Source organism: Pituophis catenifer, unplaced genomic scaffold (assembly GCF_029215685.1).
Source record: "Pituophis catenifer annectens isolate HBS135680 unplaced genomic scaffold, rPitCat1.0.hap2 SCAF_1, whole genome shotgun sequence".
In the NCBI taxonomy this organism is placed as follows: Eukaryota; Metazoa; Chordata; class Lepidosauria; order Squamata; family Colubridae; genus Pituophis; species Pituophis catenifer.
Window position 1 is genome coordinate 217,564,805 of NW_027256881.1, and position 23,637 is coordinate 217,588,441.

At 37.0% G+C, this 23,637-nt stretch overlaps 1 protein-coding gene across 3 annotated transcripts in view; it reads right to left on the reverse strand.

Moving 5' to 3' along the window:
- Positions 1-3,530: 3,530 nt before the first annotated feature.
- The window catches only part of MGAT5 (alpha-1,6-mannosylglycoprotein 6-beta-N-acetylglucosaminyltransferase), a 141,465-nt gene continuing 121,358 nt past the window's right edge, over positions 3,531-23,637 (reverse strand). For 2 of the 3 annotated variants that reach the window (XM_070948081.1, XM_070947995.1), the window contains exons 12-17: positions 20,491-20,640; positions 14,955-15,101; positions 13,622-13,738; positions 11,447-11,521; positions 8,513-8,670; positions 3,531-6,810 (exon numbers count right to left, since the gene is read on the reverse strand). In XM_070948081.1, the coding sequence (XP_070804182.1) occupies positions 6,612-6,810; positions 8,513-8,670; positions 11,447-11,521; positions 13,622-13,738; positions 14,955-15,101; positions 20,491-20,640 (846 nt within the window). In that variant the 3' untranslated portion in view covers positions 3,531-6,611. Of the gene's footprint in view, positions 6,811-8,012; positions 8,095-8,512; positions 8,671-11,446; positions 11,522-13,621; positions 13,739-14,954; positions 15,102-20,490; positions 20,641-23,637 lie in introns of those variants that run through there. The other variant, XM_070948150.1, reaches the window with a different exon arrangement.

A 23,637-nucleotide genomic window follows, 5' to 3' on the forward strand; every position in this document is an offset into this window, starting at 1 on the left:
GAGACTGTTTTTGTATGCTTTCTCCCACTGCAGCTAGATTTATTGAGGTATTATGCAGACAAGTGATTAGCAAGAATAAGCAGATGTGGAAATTTGCACCTGTTTAAGTTAGACATGGGAAAAACCCAGGAGTGTATATTTTTGAAAATGGAATTCTTAAATTCACATGAAGAGCTTTACGTTCACTAGTTTTTGTCTTTGAAACATAATCTTCACTACTTCTGTGAAGTATTAGAGCTTCTCTCAGTTTTAATATTTATGTTTGAGGAAGTGCAAATAATATTGGATAGATGGCACTAGCAACTCATGCAATCTAATCAAGTACATAACATATAATTCCCAAATCATTCTTTCCATTCAATTCCCCTCCCCCCCACCAAGTTGCTATGATAGATGCTAATTCTAGAATTCTTAGAATTCTGATTCCTTCTTTGAACATTTTTACATGGAAGAATCAAACAAAAATAAACTTGATCCTCTTCAATTTATACAGATTTATTGATTTACAGTACATTGCTTGGTTCTTCCAAATTGCTTCATCTAGTTATCACTTCATTGCACTTGCCATTTTTTAAGTTTTCTTTTATTGATTTTCATTGTAATTTATTTGATAGAGCCACCCAGAGTCTACTAGCATACAAGTTAAAAAAATTATTACCTGAAAAAAGGATAAAGCCACTTTAAAGCAAGATGTGTGTTCGTCTCGTCATTGTAGACTTTGCAAGCAGATTCACAATATCATGAACAATTATTTCCTGTGCAGGAGGCTGGGAATTGAATTTTGATAGAGTAATGGAGATGAGCTCAGGTACACTTAAGATGGAATGAATGAACTGTACTATAATGTCATCCCATTAACAAATTTCTTAAGTGAAAAAGCATTATGACATCAGATTCTCCCTTCCCCTGCAGTCTACGACTCCAGTTCTCCAGATGAGTGAGAGCCTTTTTTAAACAGAATGGGCTGTGTGGCAAACAAGCTATGGAAAAGTTTTGTAGCACATGGTTTTATATTATGAATTATTAGAAGTGTTTTACATGTCAGTGTTGAACGAACTACAAAACCAAGAACAAAAGACACTATGACAAAAGTCAATTTTGAAAAGGATTCAAGGAGACATTTACCTCAGGGTGCAAGCAATTGGTGTCTTCAGTGAAAATACTGGGCAATTTGGTTTTCCTATCAAAGTTGGTTTCTTTACTATCTGGATACACAAAATAAATAACTTGATATCCTCAGTTTATATAGGTTTGTATTTAATTTCTATAGCATATTCTATTCTACATATCTGGATTAGCATATTTATACCCAGTTCACTTAATATATTGTTTCGCTAATGGAACTGCAATTTGTTATTTGATCACTCTTGCTTTTCTAATGTTTTTGGGTTAAATACGAAGAACAAATCAATAGTAGCAATCATTATCAAATCAAGGTTTATAGTACTGATATTTAGAAGTCCTAAATTATTGAGAAAGAGTGCAGTACAGATAGCCCTCAACTTACAACAGTTCATTTAGTGACTGTTCAAAGTTACAAAGGTACTGAAAAAAGTGACTTATGACCATTTTTCACACTTAGTGACCGTTGCAGCATCCCATGGTCACGTGATTTACATTTGGATGTTTGACAATTGATTCATATTTATGACGGTTGCAATGTCCTGGGGTCATGTGTCCCATCTTTTGCAACCTTCTGACAAGCCAATGGGGAGGACAGACAACGATGTTATTAATTTAACAACTGCAGTGATTCACTTAAAAAATGTGACAAGAAAAGTCCTAAAATGGGTCAAAACTCAACAAATTTTTCATTTAGCAACATAAATTCTGGACTCAATCGTGGTCGTAAGTCAAGGACTACCAGTACATCAGCACTATATCATGAAACTTGTCATGGACTTTAACCTTGGCCTCCAACTGAGCAATGACAAAATAGTTTGTAACTATTAGCAAAATAAATTACCTTTGGAGCCAAGCAAAACTTTTAAGAAGTATTTTACAGTCTGTGCATTAGAAAATCTGTGCACTGTAATAAGAAACGTGATTGCAATGTAAATTTTCCGTTCAAAATCCAGGCAGTGTTAGTAAACATGCCTGCCCAGAACCAATAATTCCAACTATACCAGGTTGAACACACCAACCAGACAGCATTCCTTCCTACCTACCTATGTGCAGATATCTGATTTTTGCTTAAATGTCAGTTGCATGCATTCCAGAAATTTCTGAAGTCAACATTTGGATGCAAACATGGTATGTTACAAAGAAATGATTCAGTTTCAGGTCTTCTAAAACTCACCCAGAGTATTGATTGTTAAATACACGAAGAAAAAGATATCTATTTTATAGCTAATGTGACACATTTTCAATAGTGTATTTAGTGCAGTCCTGGAGTCCTTTCCTGTTTTTCAGTTACAACAACACAGTGAATTTAAGAACTGGTAACACTATATGGCACTTAGGAACTATACTGTCAAATCACCCATGTGCATTCGGGAAATAATTTGGCGTCAAGGACTGGATTGCACTGCTTTAAATGACCCTCTAAGAAATGCTGACCAGGGATTGTGACTTATATTTTCCATGTTAACGTCACTGAAACAAAACAAATGAAGCTGGAAGGCCAAATGTTGCTCAGATTTTGGGTGGTCATTTCTTTTTCCTTTTATAAAGCACACTACGGTTTTGCCTTGTGAGTATTCCAATACTGGAGGTTTTAAAGAAGGGATTGGACAATCATTTGTCTGAAATGAGTTTCCTGCCTGAGCCAGGGGTTTGGACTAGAAGACCTCCAAGGTCCCTTCCAACTCTGTTATTCTGTTAGTTGTTTGGGTTATCTAGCACAAAACGATTACAAAAGCACAGAACAATTAAATCAAAGTATATGCACCATCAGTATCTAATAAGACCCATGGTCTCTCCTAAATCCTCAGTGTTCTAAAATAACTTATCAATTGAGAATACGAACCATGATTATGAGGGTGCACATATAGGTCTTCATTTAAATGCAGTTCATGATTCCCTACCATTTAATATTTGGAATTGACTGACACTGGTCTTTTATTTTCCACTTAGAATTTTTAACATAATTCCCACCCAAAGCCTACAGAAAATCAGCTGGGATATCTTGTTTGTTTTCTAACATGTGGTACAAATAGTGCATTGAGAAATTCATTATGCCGAGATTCCTTCAAGCACGCCCATCAATAAGCAATGTTGTATTTTTGATGCTGGGTGTACAATATTCTCCTTTCTTCTTCCAGAAAACCCTCTTTGAAACCCAGATGATTAATTTTTATTATATCTATTATACCTCAAGTCTAGTTCTAATATTCATATTTCAATTAGCCATTATATGAACATTCAATTTATAAAAAATAAAGGCACCAATATTAACAGAATAGGTTAGATACCACCATGGAAAAACCAAGCGCAACCCACAACTATTAAGTGTATTAATGAATTACATAAGAGACAATATAAAATATATTTGAGATAGAGCTATAGACAGATGTACAAATCAACTTGAGTATATGAAATAAATGAGGTTTTTATTGGCATTTTTAAAACAGTGTATTCATTCTTTTCAAAGGCAAACTCAATGTTATTTTTAAAATAAATTATGCAAATGCTTTATCTCAGGTTTTGGTAATTTCATAGATTTTAAAAATCAGTTCAAACAAATTTGTAAAATAATGTTCTTGACATGAAGATTTATAGCTTTAGGATAAATCTTTTCATATAATTTTTATTTTTTGATCCATATCCAATTTATCCATGTTTATTTCTAATAATCAATCTAGCCCTAAATTTGCACAATAAAATTGTTGTAGTTCTGCTTGTCTTCCACCCAAAATTCCTTCTGTTGGTCCTATATTTTCTATTGTAAGAAAAAAGAAGGAATTGACAGGTTCATCTATAAATCTGTGTAATTTTTAATAACATATTGGATAAACCCTTTAATATTCAGCTTATAGAATAGTGCTCAATGGAACTAGACTTGTTAATATCTGCATTTTAATAGACATTTTCCATGGAAAAAGTATCAGGTCAATCTATCCTGTATTGACAAAAATGTATTTGGTTGAAACTTTCTGCTTTTATTCCACAAAATCGGGATAGTAAATAAATATGTAATTCCAACAGAAAGGCCTGATATACAATTTTCCTTCAAGGATCAACACCATTTTACTGTCATAAAAAACTTCAATAAACTATGAAATAATGGAACGAACCTATTGAAGATCTGACCCTACTCTCAAGGACATCATACAAGTACTGCAAAAATATAAGAACTATAATAATTTTCCAAAAACTCATTTTTTAACTTGCAACCATTTTTTCTCTCTCTCTCAGCAAATGTATATATCTATGTTGAACTGTTAGCAAATCTACCTCTGAATGAAGGTCTATAATTGATTTGACCAACCAACAACTCATTCTAGGTTTTAGGGTTTGTTTGGATGTTAATATATTATTACTCTCTGAAGCAATTTATGAATACAAACACACACACAGGCGCACATTCACAATTCAGCATGAGAATATAAAATCCACAATAACGTTGAAGGAAAGTTTCTAAGCAGATCTGATTTCTGATCATTTCCATTCTTTCCTGCAAAATTTGCTTGGATTTTTAAATTCGTGCTTTATTGTTAGCTTTTCTGGAAAAGAAATACTGGACTTAAAGCAGTCCACCATTACGCAGGATAAATTAATTTGAACACATTAACAAAGTTGTATTTACAGCACAAATATCAAATTATTTTGCTGCTACAGCAATTAGAAGTGCTAAGTCTGTGGGTTCAGGTGAACTCATGATATACATACATATAATTCTTGATCTTAAAAATTATCTAGGTTTGATAACTTAAAAAACACACATGCTTAGATCCCAAGAGTTACATTCTGCAGAACCAAGAAAGTAATGTTTACAATCTGACATTCAATTCACTGAATTCTAATTTTGAGGTTTAATCCTTAGTAACTTTTAATTCTACACATAACATGTTTCAATTTAGGTAATATATTTCTTGTTACAAAGTGAGTGTTTCTGAATATATAATGTAAACATTTTTTAAATGTCATTTTTCTTATACAAATTTTATTCAGATCTGGCAATATGTCCCTTAACATAAATAACCAGCTTCCCTAAATACTATGCTCACACAGATTTCAACTTATTTTAACCAGATTTTTTTTTTTTGAAAAATCGACTTTAAAACGTCAACTTGGCAATTTCTTCAAAAATGTTTCTTTTGTGGTCTACTGCAAGTGAAGAGATATGCAATGACCTTCAGATATGAAATAATGCATCAAGTAATGAGTTGATAAGATTACAGAAGATTAAAAGCAGGCATATTGTTCTATCAGTAGAAATAGCAATTAATGTTTACAAAGGAGGGAAATAATAGTTTTGATTTTGCAGATGGTCCATGAGCCTCCTCCCTTCCCCCCCACCCACATCCAAACCTAGCTGAAAAAAATGGATAACACATTCATTTTCAATTCAATGCTATTTTCTTACCCACTAACAGTGCATTTAAAGATGTGTCAGTTGTGCTAAAAAAAACATTAAAAAAGATACTGTGCAGTTTTTTTTTAAAAGTAACAAACAATATTCAATAAGTTCAATATTCTGGATTAATTGCAATTTAAAAAATAAATGGCCTATTTCTACATATCCACTTTTTAACAAGGGCTGCAGAAAACAAACCATTATTTGCAGACCATAATTGCTCTTTAAATCGTTACAAGATACCAGGGCAGACCACTCTTCCACCATGTACCTATTTTCATTATTTTAAACACAGTTTTGCTATCTTACAGCAAATTCAAGAAATAAAATATTGCTCCAGTGAAACTATTTTAGCTCCAATGATTACACAGTATTCCTAACACACTAAGCAAAACCTTTGGACAAGTCAGAAAGGGAATAGAGAGTTGAAAACGAGTGTTTTTTTTAAAAACAAAACAAAACAAAACAAATTGGGTGTTTATGTGGCTATTCAAACTCTGATTAATGCCACGATCATAACCCATCATCAAGCCTAAAGGATCCATCAGTCTGGGAGCTAACCAGTCCTATTTTGGAGGGTTCCCTTAAATGGCAGTCTCAAAAACAGCGATGCTGGAGAAAGTCCACTGAATTAGGCTGGGATAGGCCAGAAAGTGACCAAGAGTGTGGCGTTGTTATTCAGCAGCTACCTGGCGTTGTCGACGGGAACAGCACCACCATTTTGCCAACCTACGGCAAGTCTTAAGTTGTTTCTGCACCATCCAATGCTTTCCGGTTGATATTTTGTTCAGTGATATCTGACAAACTGCCCATCATGAGGAGTCACTGGGGAAGAAGCCCCAACGTTATCTCAAGTTCTTGTCGGGACTTGATTTGTCATGTCTTTGAATAAAGAGATTTCTGTGGCTGGAAATAGCTCACTTCGGAAAACAAAAACATAAAAAGTTGAGGTTTATTTTCCTAAACATTTAAATCACTTATCTACCCTTTCTCAGGACAGATTTCTGCTCTTCTATGACTGTTTTGTCCCCAGTAGCAAAGTGCACAGTGTGGCTGTCTCCAAGCCACTTTGAAAAGTCACATTAACTTCCTGCTATAGGCAGTCTTTACATAGTGCAACTTGTCCTTTAAGATAGTCTCTACAAGGGCAGATCCTTTTATGGTTTAGATGAGACCCTGCACAGCTGAACAACAAAAGATCGCCCTGGAAAACACAGTGCTTTCTCTTTTCATCAAAAGATGGAACCAGAATATCATTTGCAGACTCAGCGGTATGACACTGAATGTTGTATCTGGAAAATGAAGGGGAAAAAACCCATGAGATACCTAATTCTATATTTTACATATTGTATTGTAGTACAAACAATTCAGATAATATTCATGTTTTATTATTGGTGCAAAACCTATTTTCATTCTTGCTCATGTTTGTTTGTTTATATCCATCTACCTACCTACCTACCTACCGATCATTATCATTCTCTCCCATCCATCCATCCATCCATCCATCCATTCCTCTCTCTCTCCCTACCTAATCTATCTATCTTCTAGCTCTATAATTTATTCATTCATCTATCTCTATCTAGCTATCTGTCTATCCAGCTATATCTTCTGTCTCTCTTTCTCTCATATATCTTGTATCCCGCCTTTATAATTTTTTAAATAAATAACTTAAGACAGCAAACATACTTAATACTCCTTCTTCCTCCCATTTTCCCCACAACCACCAACCTGTGATTTAATTAATTAATTAAATGGCAAGAATATTTTCATATCATGTTAATTGTTCCTCTAGGATTTTAAGCAGCCAGAAGAGAATGCACCACATATGCAGGGGTGGACAATAAAGACTTCCTATACATCTCATTGGCACCAACCAGTATGGGCAATATACTGCTAAGAGTTGCCACTGAACAACTGCTGGAGGACCCCACAGCCTTCACACTTGTACAATCTGACATGACTGGTAGAAAGAGGCCATTTTGCCTTTTCCCCAATTGCAGTTACACTGAATGCAGTTCTACTTCCAACATCAACAACTCTGAGTAGTGAAAGGTAATCTTAATGGACATAGAAACATTCCTTATGAATTTCTATATAATTGTATCAATAAATTACAGTGGACAATTGATAATTCTAAAACTGACAGTGAATAATGTCTTGCTGCATTATTCTCTAATTAGGATAATTTATTAATCAAATTTATATAGCTGCCCAACTCTTAAAAAGGAACTCTGGGAAACCACCAAATAAAACAACAAATGTAAAAACAATGGATATTAAAACCCACAAGAATAAATATTGTAAAAATGAACAAACAAGTCTTAGGCAAAGAGGACAAAAATGGCAACCTCAACAATGCAGTCATCTAAGCACACTTACAACTATTGCAGCATCCTCATGGTCACATGATTAAAATTCAGGTGCTCGGCAACTGGCATGTATTTGTGACAGTTCCACTGTCCTAGGGTCATGTGATCACCATCCGTAACCTTCCTGGCCAGCTTCCAAAAAGCAAAGTCAATGGGAAAAGCCAGCTTTGCTCAATGACTGCAACAACTACTGCAATAATTCACTGACTGTGGCAAAAATATTGTAAAATGAGGCACAACTCACTTAACAATTGCCTTGCTTAGCAATAGAAATTTTGGGTTCAATTGTGTAAGTCAAAGACTATCTGTACACTGTTTATTAACTTATAACTATGTTCCCACAGAACTGACACTGTGGGGGACAACCGTGGTGTACAATACAAAGGGCTATAATAAGGACATACTCATGCCTACAAGTGAAGACAGGGTGGCTTCTGCATGATCCATGATACTAACAGTATGTGAATCTGAACCTGTGTCACCAGTGCAAGGGCTTCAGGGGAATCTTCTGGCCCCTCCTTTTATGATATGCATATTGCATAACCACTTTTGTAATATTTCCACAGAGCAATATACGTTTCAGTTTAAGAAAATGTCTCAGCATTTCCTTGCATTCAACACTTACTTCAAGAGGTCTTTGTCCTTATTCAAGTGCTGGAAAAACGATGGCTCACATATGAGCTGGTTTTCTTGACAAACCTGTTTACATGATTTTCCAGTTTCAGCAATTTTGACTTGAAGTGCACTTAACGGAGGCCACATCACTTGGCCGTGACAAAAATCCTGAAACAACACACAAGTATTGCCATGATTTCCTGAGGGAGAGTTATTATGCTCCTATAAAAAGCTGAAAAGACTTCAGTGCTTAGCAGCAAGGAATCCCATAGCCCAGTATGTGTATTTTAAAAATGATAGTCATTCATATATAGAGGATTACTACCAAATGTATCCCTTTAAAAATGATAATCATCGATACACACATTTTGGGGATACATTTGGCGGTATGATGATGAACCAGGGCACGGCACAGAGATAACACAAACAGCTGGCAATTCAAACCGCCTCTTTATTGCTCCAAATCTCCCCCAACGCTCCCATGTTTCTGGCAAGTCCCAGAGTAGAGTGATAACAAATCCCTACACAAACCTCAAGCAGCCTCTGGCTGCAATTAGTCCAGCACAGCGCTGTCTACACCAAGGCTGCACAGCAATAAATCCAAATGTATTTGGCAAATCAAGGAGCAAAAGATCCAGGTAATTAGTCCAGAACAAGTTCAAATGTCTGCACGCAACACTTCAGGAACTCAAATGTTTGTTCCTGACAAATGCCCCTCCCCACAGTGTCCCCTTAAGTCTCCCCAGGTGTGCCAGGTGAAGATGGGCGGGGCACTCTCCTCCCAAGTAGCCTGCTCCGTCTGCGCTGATCATGCCTTCTCTGCACTCTCTGAGCCCTTGGATCAGGAGGGGGTGGTCCTTGCTCCTCGCCTGAGATCTGTCTCTCATGTTCATCCTGCTTCTGTTCCTCCCTGCCTGCAGGCCTTACTAATTCTGAAAAGCCTTGCCTGGACTGACTCTGCCCTCCTCCAGTTTCCTCCAAGGCCAATGGAGCTGCCCTCTCAATCGTTGTCAGTTCTTGTTCCAGCTCATCTTTCCCTGCAGATTCAGACTCTGAATCTTATGGAGTAACAGTGTAGTTCAATATAGTATATCACAAAAAACTGTTAATTTTTAAAAGAAAGTTGAAATCTCTGTCCGTCAATAATTTTTACCTCTATCCTTTTGATATAGCACATAATTGGACAGACTGTGAAGAAAACTGGCAAAGTTCAAAGCCCATCTTATAAAGGTCTAACAACCAGTTCTCTAGGCTGGGAGATTTGAAGGATAAAACAAAGACAATTTCATTCCACTGAAATATTTTATCCTCTTAGGCAAACATTATTTAACTAACAGTCCACAATGAATGCTTAATTAGACTTGCCTAACCCTATGTACTCATTTATCAGTCACTGCAAATAATTCAATATTGCTGCCCTGAATCATGCAACAATGACAATATAGCAGATATCTGCAACACAGCACAACCTTCACTATTACTCTACGGTAATTGCCTAAATATATCCCTGTAGAAAAGAAGCAGGCTCGCTTATCCCAGTTTCCAAGGACTACTTGGGAATATCAAAGCCTGCTAAATGCCCTCCTCCTGAAATATTTTTTTCAATTGCCAGAAAATTTTGTCCCATTCCTTCTTCCTTCTAGGATCGAACCCGTCTTGCATAATAGGCAGACTACATCTCATCAGCACTTATTTTTCAATTGGGATACTGCTCTGCTGGTTACAACTCCTATTGACTTTAAAAAAAAAAATTGATGGGGGCAAGGCAATTGGAGCCATGGTGGCGCAGTGGTTAGAATGCAGTATTGCAGGCAAATTCTGTCCACAGCCAGGAGTTCAATCCGTTCGATCCTGACCGGCTCAAGGTTGGCTCAGCCTTCCATCTTTCCGAGGTTGGTAAAATGAGGGCCTAGATTGTTGGGGGCAATAGGCTGACTCTGTAAACCGCTTAGAGAGGGCCGTAAAACACCATGAAGCAGTATATAAGTCTAAGTGCTATTGCCAAGTGCTATTTCTGTAGCATCAGTCTTTCATTTCTCTATGCTTCCCCTCCCAAGATACTAAATTGTTTGCTGCAAGCTGGTTTCTTGTTGCTAAAAAAGGTACTACTGAATTCTGCAGAATGACTGCTTACAAAAACAAATGCTTTCCACATACGGAAAATGGAGATGGAGCTGAATCACCAGCAGATCTACCTTCTATTTCTGGGCTGAATGATAATAGCATGTGCAGAAATTGTGTGCAGTACAACTACTAAGAACTGGTGTGATACATGGAACTGTACTGAGCAAAGTATTGCTTTAGAGTGCCCACTTCGTTTTGACTGTTGGTATTAGCTAAGAAATCATATTATTTGATTCTAAAGAAAAAGAAAAGAAATCTAATATATATAATGTCCCTACTTAACGTCTTGGGGCAGAGAAATTGTTATATTTTATCTACGGTACAGTACAAATATTTAACTATAAATGAGCACACTGTAACATCTGAAGCTAAGGAATATTACTGAAATGCAAGACAGTCAAAGTTGGATATAAAGTAGGATATAATGTATGTAATTGGTTTCAATATTTGCAATTATCCAGCAATATTTAATAGGGGAAATTGAATCAGAGAATTCAATATGTCAAAAATCTATATGCATTTTCTTAATGGGAAAGTGGCTTTGAAAGCATATTATTCTATTGGCGAGTATGACCCCAGACAGAGATCTGATTAGAATAAATTTCCATGAATCCCTTTTCTTAAATCTTCAGGTATGTTCAAAATAAAGAGCAAGGATCAGTATATCAACTGCTCATAGAAGACATTTAAAAGCTAATGGGTATTTGGTTCTGAATAATAACTCAATTAAAAAGAAATTACGAAGTATGATTTCTTTTTAAAAGTGAAATTGTTGCATGCTTACGAACAAAGGAAATGACTATTGATATAGAAACCATACCTGTTTCTCAATGAACACATTCATTCTCTGAAGCATTCCTTCACACGTGAATTCAAAAGGCAAATAAGGTTCAATCTGTTAAATAAGTAATATAAATACAATTCAATTGTGCAATACAGAACACTGTTCAAAGCACATCAGTCTGCTAAGTAGTTGAACATATGCTCAATTAAATTCATTAACAAGTTTTGAGTGGTCACCAAGAGTTGATGGCATGGCCAACAGGAGGAATTCCTCCTTACAACCTTAGGTATACTGGGATCTTTTGGTAAGAGGGGAAAGATAACAAAAGGCATTCCCACTGTGAAAGCTAACATTCACTTAAGTAATATTGGATTATACCAGTAAATCCCAGATTTCTTGGGATTACACTTTCTAGTCCTGTCAGTCATGTGGCTGGGAATTATGTCAGCTGTAATTCCAATACACGTAAAGTCTTTGAAAAGTCTTTCATTCTCATGTATAATTCACTTTTTTCCCCCCTGGAAATATTTTGGTTCCCAACAAAGCAGGTTACCCAGCAAATACAGGTAGTCCTCAATTTACGAGCACAATTGAGTCCAAAATGTCCACTGCTAAGGCAGTTGTTAAGTGAGTTGTGTCTCATTTTACAACTTTTTTTTGCCACAGTTGTTAAGCAAACTGCAGTTCTTAAGGGAATCATGCAGTTCTTAAGCCAGCTGGGAATGTTACAAATAGTGATCATATGACCCCGGGAAAGTCAACTGTCATAAATACATGGCAGTTGCCAAGTGCCCTAATTTTGATCATATGATCATGGGGAAACCGCAATGGTTGTAAGTGTGAAAATTGGTTTTAAGTCACTTTTTTTCAGTCCTGTTGTAACTTCAGACGGTCACTACATGAATAAGTGGAGGACTGTCTATATTACAGCAACAATATCTGCAATCCAGTATTTTTATTAAAATCTCTTTTACGATATTATGCTTTCTCTAATACTCTTATTCTAAGTATCTAATCTTCAGTATTGTAGCAACTTATTTCAGTGCATAATGCGGTACTGTTTCCCTTAAATAAATACCCATGAAGTTAGAGATATCTGTGCAGAGATACAGTATATCAAGTTACATAAAAATGCGATGTTTTAGTGTATCAGATGAGCATTCCCTCCCCCCTAAAATGATCAATGTGAGTATTAAAAAAAGCCATCCCACATATTCCTTCAATGCAACTTTTCCTCTAGATAATGGAAAAATACTTGACATTTGTTTTGATCCTACAGATTTTAATATATAGGTAGTCCTCGCTTAACAAACTTAATTGGTACTGGTAACTCCACTGCAACTGGGCTTTCTGAATAGAAAGAGATAAGTCAGTTTCATATCTTTGGCTTTGTTTGTCTCCTTTGGAATATTTGGGATTCCCCCCAACCTTTGGAATGCTTATTGTCTTGTATACATTGAAAGCATAATGTGGGCATGATTGCATTGCTTTCAATGTATGCAAGAACAAAAATCTTACTCTCTTAAAATCTCTGCAATGTCCCCATTTTGCAGGGGGATGTAAGGGCCAGGCAAAGGAGAGATGGCTTCCAGAAACCCCTTACTTTTTCCCCCTTCCCCTTTGCAGAGCAGAGAGTATAAAGAGGAAGAGTTTTCAGAAGAGTATTGTAAGCTGTTTGTGTAGCATGCCGACAGCTCTCAGCCTTGGGCTGTGTAGAAGATCAGATTATTCTCTTGCAATCCCTTTTTCTCCAATGTCTCTGTTCTGAAAGGGGTGAAGTAAAAAAACACCACAGTATATTGCATACTGAATATAATGGCAGTCACATGAGGAATGCTGCAAAAGTCATATGTGGTGGTAAATAGTCTATAAAGGTTTTTTTTTTTTTCTTGGCTGTTTTAATTTCAAATGGTCACTGAATGGCCAGTAAGCAAGGATTACTTATAATTCATATTATTTTAAAATTATTATATTCAAATTCTATGCTACTTGCTACTAATATACTTAAGGTATTTTTATTAATAAGAAATGTTTAATGCTACTTCATCTTCCAACCTTTCTCTGGGTTTACAATATTAAAGCAAAATTTTTCTAGAACGTTTATCTTTGCTTGGTAAAGCTTTTTTCTTCATAATAAACCCTTACAATACAGCCTAGCATGTTTTATTTCATTGTAAAACACTGATTAAGAGGATAATTATCTTTATTAACCTTTTGGCTCAAAATTGCTTTCACGGCCTGTTCCACTTCAGAAAGATCATTGATATTTACTGTCCAAACATGAGGTTTCCCAATGTAGACTTCAGCATAGGGATGTTGAGATGTCAACTGAAAGAAAAGGGAGGGAAATGCCATATTTTTAGAGTTTATGTTCACTTAGTAATTTTCAAAGTTGTATATTCAGAAGGCTTTAATTGTTTTTTTAAATCTTGGCTATCAAAAAAAAAATTACTTGTCATACTTTTAGGAAACCCTGGAAAGTGATGAGAAGCAAACAATTTTAACCACTACCCCCCTCCCCCGCCACCACCACCAAGAGTGTCTTTGAGTCAGTCTTAACTCTTGGCTGACTGCCTGGACAAATCCCTGCAGTTGGCCTAGAAGTTTAGGGAACCTTTTTTGAGCAGAATATGGCCCAGCCAAACTGATATTCAGAACATCTTGAGGGTTCCAGTTTTGAGCTGAAATTAAAGTCAGAAAAATCTCCTAAGGGATGAAGGATATGTCCTGGCTTTCCATTGCAGGACCACTCAGGTGTCACCATGCTTGAATTCAAGAGTGGTATGCACGCAGTAGGCCTCCCTATCCCTCCAACACATTCTTTGCATTTTTCTTGTATTTACCTTCCCTTAGCTGTCACCGTTTAAAAAACACCACTGCCAAAGGTTTACTCTTTTGGGTTTTTCTTCTTCACCCTGATAACCTCTACCTACAATATGGCTCTTTTTTAGATCTGTCCCAGAAAAAAACACGTGTTCAGTCCAGACATGGTCTGCCTGAACATACTGTGCCATCCCTAACTTTGTCACCAAGAAGCCAAAAGACTGGGGGCTAACCTTAGTTTTGAAAGAAGTCTGTTCAGTAATTTATGGTGAAACAGGCCAGCTTTATCTGATAAGTAGGTCTGTCTGTGAACAGCAGCCTATTAAGGCTGCTTCTACAGACCTTAATAGCTGGACAAGTTAATAATGGAGTTGAGGCAGAGCATTAAGCCTTAAGTGGTTCTTTAAAGCATGAGTGATCAAAACTAGCTTTCAAAAAATTGTTGAACAGCAATTCCATCATGTCTACTGAAGAAGATTCAATGGGATGGAAACCAATTATGGAAATTGTTGCTGGATCAGCCTGATTAAAAACCAGAGCATTTGCGAAGTAAATTATACCTCTCTATCTCAGATTTGTTCTCTGATTTGAACTCTGACAATAGCATGGCCTGCTAAGAACAATACACTATTGTATTTCAGTACAGGGTTATGTTAGAAGATGTGTTTCAAAACACCTTGTTCATGTATCTAATCAACAGTAATTACAAATAAAAACATACCTCTCTAAGAGTTGGCTTGCCTTTGAAGAAATCTGTGTTTTTGCTGCTTTTTGGCGGATTAAACTTCGGGTTCAAAAATGCACATCCATTTGCAATAGCCTCCAAAGGTGCGGGACCCTCATATGGGAAGCCAAGGCCCACGAAAAGCTGTAAAATAGAAACTTCCAAGTTAGGTCTTTCTACATTTGTATCTTGAGAAAACTTGCTTGAACCCAAGTCTGTATTTTTGAACAGTATTGAGAACCTGAAAACTAATTAAGAATCATTTCTTTCCCCAAATCTTTCATCATCTTTTGCAAGTTCTGTTCAAAATCTTTTGCAATTTCTTGCCTTTGCTGTCAAAAAGAGGCTTTTAAGGTAGCTAGGATTTAGATTAAGCTTGGCTGGGTTTGAGAGTGCTGTCAAGCAGAAAATAACCTGATGGCAAGAGGGGGAGATCCTATATCTTTTCAGAAAAACAACCTTCCAAGAATGGACAGTGCTGTCTTTTGTGATATAGTGGGAAGAGAAAGAAGAATTCTGCTTTGTTTGGTTGGATTAAATTTCTCAATAATCATGTCAGAAAATAATCTGAGCAGGAAAAGTAACAAACTTGTACTACTAGAGCAGTGATGGCTAACCTTTTTGCTGCTGCGTGCCAAAAGCGGGGGGAGCATAGGGGGGTCGTGCACATGCGTGCCCACACCCATAGTTTAATGCCCCCTATGTATTCGCGCGTGACTCCCCAACACTCCCCTTGCTTTTGCCACGATAGCATAAAGGTTACTGGTGGGCCCGGTAGGCCCCTTTTTTGCCTCTCCAAGCTCCAGAGGCTTTCTTGGAGCCTGGGGAAGGCAAAAATGGCCTCCCCCACCCCCCCAAGGCCGGAAACGGCCTGTTTCCCGACTTCCGGTGGGCCCAGAAGGCCCGAAAATGAGCTGGCCGGCACACGCATGCACACTGGAGCTGAGCTAGGGCAATGCTCACGTGCCCACAGATATGGCTCCGCATGCCACCTGTGGCACGCGTGCCATAGGTTCACCATCCCAGTACTAGAATATTCAAACCTCTTCACAAAAATGTTCAGCCAAGAAGCTTGTTGCTCAATCCAAAAATAGCCCTAAAATGTGTTTATAAATAACATTAAAATAGGACTGTTATTGAAGAGCTGAGACTGATAGAATCATGCCTTCATAAACAGCTCTAAATCCTATCTAGCCCAGATTAGAAATTAGTGTGATGTGTATTTTAGTACAAGTTTTCTTAGTTTGTATTTGGCAAATAATTTACCACAGTGATCTTTAAGAATTGTATTTTTGTGAATTTAGTAACAACTTCTCAAAAAAAGATACAAAAGTAGAAATAGATGGAAAATATTCACAAGTTGTATGTGAATACATATATGAAATTAATTAAGATTATAATAGGGCAATTTGATCTAAAATGCATTTGGAAAAGTGCCCCAAATGCACAGAATGCAGATTTTACAATTTAATTTAATTGCTTAAGCCAATTTTTTGGCAACAGTTGTCCCCAGTGCTGTGGATTGTTAAATGTTCATATCATTCAAGGAGTCAAAAAAGTTCCAACTACAAACAGTAGGTGGCAGCAAAGTTTACAGGAATGTGAATTTATCCACAGCGGTACAACTTCATGGAAAGTTGTATTAAAAAGCTATTCTTAGAAATTCACGTATTGCAAGAGAATTGAACGGAAAACACAAAGGATTTATAAACAGGAAATACAACAATTATTACTGGAATTCTAATACATTTTAAAACTTTTCTGAAGACTAATATACTACCAAAGTTTGTAATGAGAAAACAGGATGAAACCACAGAGCTGCTGTCTGATTGTAAGACGTCATAATGCTTACGATAGATATATTTTATTAAGACGCCAAGAATGACATTTAGACTTTGTAAGAATACGTGCCAAATAAAATGCAGAGTGGTAGGCAGATCAGAATTGGTTGTTATCCCCTCTGTATTTTACTCCCTCATACACACATTGGTTTAAGCAACACTGTGATGCACAAAATGATCAATTTCTGAATTTTTTACTGAAATGTGTGATTGAAATAAAAAATTATGCAACCTGAGATTTTTTTATATTAACTGCAATGGAAATATGGCTGAAAGGCATGGAAATATCACCAATAATTCAGTGATTTGGTTTTAATTAGGTACAGAAATTAATACCATTGGTTAAATAAACATTCTTTGTTTGTTACTTCTGTAAGTGGTATTGTTTTCTCTTCTGTACTGTCAATATGTTGAGGAAAATCTCCTTTTCACTGAACCCGGGAGCTTTGCCTTTTGACAGAACTTCTGTCACCATTTAACAATAAATACAAACCCAATTGCTTTTCAGTCACTTTAAAATTACAAACGATAAAGCCTATTTTAGAAGTTACTACATTATTCACTATGTCAACCCGATCAAGCCAGAGGTATCACACTTCAACTTCATTTTAAATGAAAAGGTTTTGTTTATACAGTATCCTTTAAATACTACAGTCATGCTACAGGCGTGGCCTTTTAGAATTAATAAAACCCATGCCAATTTACGTAGTACAAAATCTTCAAAATATTATTAGTAATGTCCATACTGTGAAGGGATGAACATAGTACTTCATCCAGATCATGTTTTAGGTTAAGTTACAAATTAGCCAGGGTCCAAATTAGTCCAAAGACCGAAATTCCTTCTTTGGGGATTTTCAGAAACTCCATCCGCTTTGCCACTGCCAAGCTTTAAAGTGCAGGATTTCAAAGAAAATTAATGCGAACAGAAAAATCTGTGATTCATGGTTTCCCAATGTGTCTGGCCATACTGGAAGTCACGCAAAATTGTTCTAAAAACAAGGAGATCTGTGCCTCCCCCCCCCCGCTTTTCTCCCATCATCTTGGAAAACCGATAGGATGTTCGGAGGAAGACCATGGTTATTTTGCACAACATTTCAGGAACCTCAGGAAATGAGCAGACCATGGTTATTTTGCACAACATTTCAGGAACCTCAGGAAATGAGCAGGCAGAGATAGTCATAGAAGGCTATTAATCAGTGGAACAACTTGCCTCCAGAAGTTGTGAATGCTCCAACGTTGGAAATTTTTAAGATGTTGGATAACCATTTGTCTGAAGTGGTGTAGGGTTTCCTGCCTGGGCAGGGATTTGGACTAGAAGACCTCCAAAGTCCCTTCCAACTGTTATTCTAATTCTAAGACTTGATCCTCAATGGCTTGAAAAGCAAAACTGCAGTAGCTGAATAAACTGGACTCAGAGTAAACAACGTGGTTTTTCTCATTTGGAGGCTACTTTGGAGGCTTCTCCTCCATCTCTGAAGATCATCTTATTTTCCTAAGGGAAATTCTAAATGTTTACTGCTAGTGTTTGCTTCGTCTTTGAATACTCGGGTCTCTTACACTCTGCTAATCAGAGAGGCAGAATGTTAATATTTTTCTTTTTTTACTCTTAATGCATCTAATTTTTAAAATGACCCAGGCTTTACTAGGGAAGCATAGGGACGGGTGGGGATATAATCTCTTGGAGGAGTTTTGGAGGCATCTGGATGACAAAATCACTCTGATCCAATCCCAGCTGAATATCCGCTGCGCAAATCCCAAGGAGGTGATGGTCTTGCGGATTATCTGCAGTACGTTTACTCTGGGAATTCTGAAGAAGTGAACAGGGTTCTCTGTAGCTTTGGCTCTGCTACTTTGGATGGACCCCGCTCTTCCTGATAGGTGAAAGAAAACTTCCGAAGATGAGGGTGGGGTGGGGGCTGGGTGAGGGTGGTGATAAATGCATATCTGAATGAAGGGGTGCTACTGTCCTCCCCAAAGAAGGCAGTGGTGTGTTTCCTTTTCAAGAAGTGACTGCTTCTGCGTAACTTCTGACTGGTCTTCCTCTTTAGGTTGATGAGAAAGTAATGGGGTAGCGACAGAAGAAGACCCTGGAATAAAGAGATTTTTGTTGTTGTTAGTTGCGAAATCGTGTCCGACCCATTGCGACCCCATGGACAACGTTCCTCCAGGTCTTCCTGTCCTCTACCATCCTCTGGAGTCCATTTAAGCTCACGCCGGCTGCTTCAGTGACTCCATCCAGCCACCTCATTCTCTGTTGTCCGCTTCTTCTTTTGCCCTCAATCTTTCCCAGAATAAAAATATTACCTGGACCTATTTTTCTCAGGCTTCTGGCCCAGGTATGGTATGGATGTAGCACCAATTGCAGTTGTGGATGATCTCTAGTTAGATCAAGATAGGGAGTATATGGTCCTTCTATATTACTTGTCCTTTCATCAGGCTTGAATACTGACAAATACGGGTAGTCCTCGACGTACAATCACAATTAAGCCCAAAATATCTGTTGCAAAGTTGCTATATTTTGTCCCATTTTATGATCTCTCTTTCTTGTCACAGTTGTTAAGCGAATCACTGCAGCTGTTAAGTTAGTAACACGGTTGTTAAGTGAATCTGGATTCTCCATTGACTTTGCTTTGCTCGCAAGAGGGGACTGTATGACCTGAGGACACCGCAACCGTCATAAATATGAGTCAGTTGCCAAGTGTCTTGAGTTTTGATCACAGGACCATGGGGATGCAGCAATGGTCATAAGTGTGAAAAACAACCATAAGTCACTTTTTTCAGTGCTGTTGTAACTTTGAACAGTCACCAATAAGTCGAGGAATACCTATATGGTATCCTTCTGCCAGGGTGAAATGCTCCCGGTTCGGACTGGATCGCCCGATCCAGTAGTGATGACGGCGGGTGGTTCGGAAAACCGGTAGCAAAAATCCCTGCGCCCCCCCTACCATGCCCAGCTGAGCCGCACGATCATCAGAGGCTTTTTTTTTTAACTTTTAAAAGTATTTTTTCTACAACCTCTTCCGACGAAAAAATGCTTTTAAAAGTAAGAAAACCCCAAACCCTCTGATTTTTTTAAAAAAAAAGAAAAAAAAAAGAAAAGTCTCTGACGATCCCAGCTGAGTTGCCTGATCATCAGAGAGGCTTTTCAAAGCATTTTTAAAAAAGCCTCTCTGACGATCCCAGCTGAGTTGCCTGATTGGCAGAGGCTTTTCGAAACATTAGAAAAAATGCTTTGAAAAGTTAAAAAAAAAAAAGTTGGCCACGCCCACCCAGTCACATTACCCACCACCATCAAGCCACACCCACAGAACCGGTAGTAACAAATTTTACATTTCACCCCTGCCTTCTGCCCCTGAAAGTTGAGAGTGAGGGATACTGTTCTGCAGGAGTTCTCCTCCTTTTAAATGGGGTGGTTCCAGTCATTGGTGGTAGAGAAAGACTGTGGGCCTGTAGGATCCTCAGTTGTGGGGTGTGACAAGGTGCAGTGTTCTTCTTCCTTCTATTCAACATCTGCATGAAATAGGTGACATGTCCTCGGTGCTCTCTGAGCTTGCTTGTTTTCCTTGGACCTTTTTGGAACCGAACATACGATGGAGCAAAGGAGCACCGAATTCCAAACACTGAAGATTAAAATATTTTAAAGTAAGTTAGATCATACCCATTTCAGCTTTTGAAAAAGCCAACTAACTTACTTTTGTTCCTCTCAGCAAGAATTGTAAATCTCGGCCACTGAGAATCCCATGGTTTTTAACGTAGCTGGGCATATGGACAGCACTGGTGCCGTGGACAGTCCCATGAACTTCTGTATAGGTATGAATGACATCCAAATAAGACTTTTTATCCTAGAAAGAAAAGAAAAGAAAAGAAAAGAAAAGAAAGGAAAGGAAAGGAAAGGAAAGGAAAGGAAAGGAAAGGAAAGGAAAGGAAAAGAAAAGAAAGTAGAAAAAAAATTAGGTAGAAGAATTAACATCTGGGTGCAATTATTTGTTAAGACAGCAGTGATTTACCTATTATAGATAGTCCTTGACTTACAACCATTCATTTAGTGACAGCTCAAAGTTACAATGGCCCTGAAAAAAGTGACTTATGACAATTTTTCACACTTATGACCATTGCAGCATCCTCACTGACACATGATCAAAATTCGGGTACTTGGCAACTGGCATGTATTTATGAAAGCTGCAGTGTCCCGGGATCATGTGATCCCCTTTTGTGACATTCTTACAAGCAAAATCAATGGGGGCAGTCAGGTTCACTTAACAACTGTCTTACAAATTTAACAACTGCAGTGATTCACTTAACAACTGCGGCAAGAAAGGTCACAAAACTTGCTTAGTAACTATCTTGTTTAGCACTGGAAATTTTGGGTGGTCATAAATCAAGGACTACCTGTAGTCAGAAGGAACCAGAGAAGAACTGCTTTTTCAAAACAGTTAAATAAATGTACGGTGTTAATTTCATGTCACTACCTAATATAATTCTCAAAAGGGGATACTCCTGTTCAGCACATTTACAGCCAAGCTTTATTTAACCACTTAGCCAAGCAGTATGGAGAAAATCGAGACATTTCAGATGGCTCTTGAAATCTTGGTCTTTCGTGTATTCTTTCTAGAAGGCAACTTCTTCTAACATAAAGTAAAATAGAACAAATTATCTTGCCCATGCAGACCAGCTGGGGAAAAATAATCACTGAACAAATGGAACTATCACTGCTAAAAATTAGGATTTCAAGGATTACAAAGTCAACTCATTATGTACCATGTATATTCTCAAGACTGATCTGCTTGATTGTTCTTTCAAAGAATGTTAATGATAGAGTGGCCAACAAAACAAAACAAACCATTTCAGTTTCATCATAACATCCCTGAAAGTTATCATTCATTTTTAAATATTAAAATACACTTAGTCTTAGATCTATATTTTGAGATGATAAAAGCTTTTGCTAAAACTTAAGATCCTTAAAGGAATAATGACAATGGTTTTTTTTGCTTTTCACTCAGAGCAAATGACTGAATTTTGTTTGAATTAAGAAATCCCTATTCTTTTATTATTGTAAAATTGCACCATTGACACCGCCTGAATCTTTTGGAGTACAACGGCAAGAGCTCATAATTTATGTTTAAATGCCTCAAAAATAAAACAGACATAAGAATAAAATGATCCTTTACAATAAATGATATTGACTTGATAGTAACAGTAATATAATTTTCAATCTTATCAGATAGAATTATGATCTATTATTTATAAAAAGAATGTGTTCAGATTATACACTGGCAAGTATCAAAAGCGGCTCATCACTAGAACAACAATATATTTTTTTGTCAGCACTTTTCAGATTTGTTTTTGCAAGATCCTCTTTAAAAACCAATATACTTTAAAAACCAATGACTATACTTGATAGTCAAATCCTTGATTATTTATACAAGTACACTTTAATCTCCTTTTGGGATATTTTTTTACAAAAGGAAGTTCTTAGGCATACTTTGAGCTGAGTTGCAAAATTCTGATTAATAGATGCTAGATAAATACTTTGTAGATTCAACATACCATGGTATCCAGGTTTAATGTGAGGATACTTCAGGAGACAACAATTCCAAAGTTACAGAGTACATTTCTGTACACTGCTCTGAAATTGTGAACTCTGAAAATGTACAGGAGGAAACTGCAAACAGGTAATTTTATTTCTAAACCATAACTCAATTTTAGGGATCATTATGTATGGATGCAGAAGAAGCTGAACATCATAATTATGGCATTCTCAGCATGTCCTTACAACATATCCAAAAATACCTACTGACCTAATGAAGTAATAGAACACAGACAAAGGAATAATTACTTGGACTGATTATAACATAATGTTCTTGATTTGATAATTCACTCTCAGTCCAAACTTGATCATGCATCTGTAGTCTGCCTCATTTTCTATTCCATTCCCATAAATTACAATTTTTCCATTCTGATGTGATTTGCAGAGAAATATGATTAAGCTATCAAATTTGTAAATAGGGTTAAGTTAAAAAATAGAGGTGGAACTATATCAGTTGTTCATAAATTGATATATCATAAACCACACTGCTTAAACCAGATTGCTTATTTCTGAATGATGCCATATTTGAAGTCCATCAATGTTAAATGAGCAACACTATGACTTAAGTGACCCCCCAAAAAACTGAGTGTGCTTACGTTTGTTCAGTGAAGAATCGAATAATTAGCTAAAGATTAAGGGAACATTAAGGAACTGGGGTCTTTTTTCATTATTGAAAGTTAAAAAAAACCCCAGGAACACAAGAAACTCTTTAGACACATGTTGGTTAGAAACAGAGAATGAGCTAGTATACAGGTAGTCCTTGATTTATGACCACAATTGAGCCCCAAATTTCTGTTGTTAAGTGAGACATTTAATGAGTTTTGCCCCATTTTACGACCTTTCTTGCCACAGTTGCTAAGTGAATCACTATAGTTGATAAGTTACTAACCTGGTTGTTAAGTGAATCTGGCTACCCCATTGACTTTGCTTGTCAGGAGGTCGTAAAAAGTGATCACATGATCCTGGGACACTGCAATGGTCATAAGTATGAACCAGTTGCCAAACATCTGAATTTTGATCACATGATCGTGGGGATGCTGCAAAGGTTGTAACTTTGAAAAACAGTCATAAGTCACTTTTTTCAGTGCCGTTTTAACTTTGAATTGTCACTAAATGAACAGTTGTAAGTCAAGGACTACCTGAATTCACAAAACAAAGTAAAATACCCATACTTCTTAGGTGCATGAGATTTTAAAAAAATGGTCCTCCAACACTAAACACACAGAACAGCAGTGACTAGATCTGCTTTGTC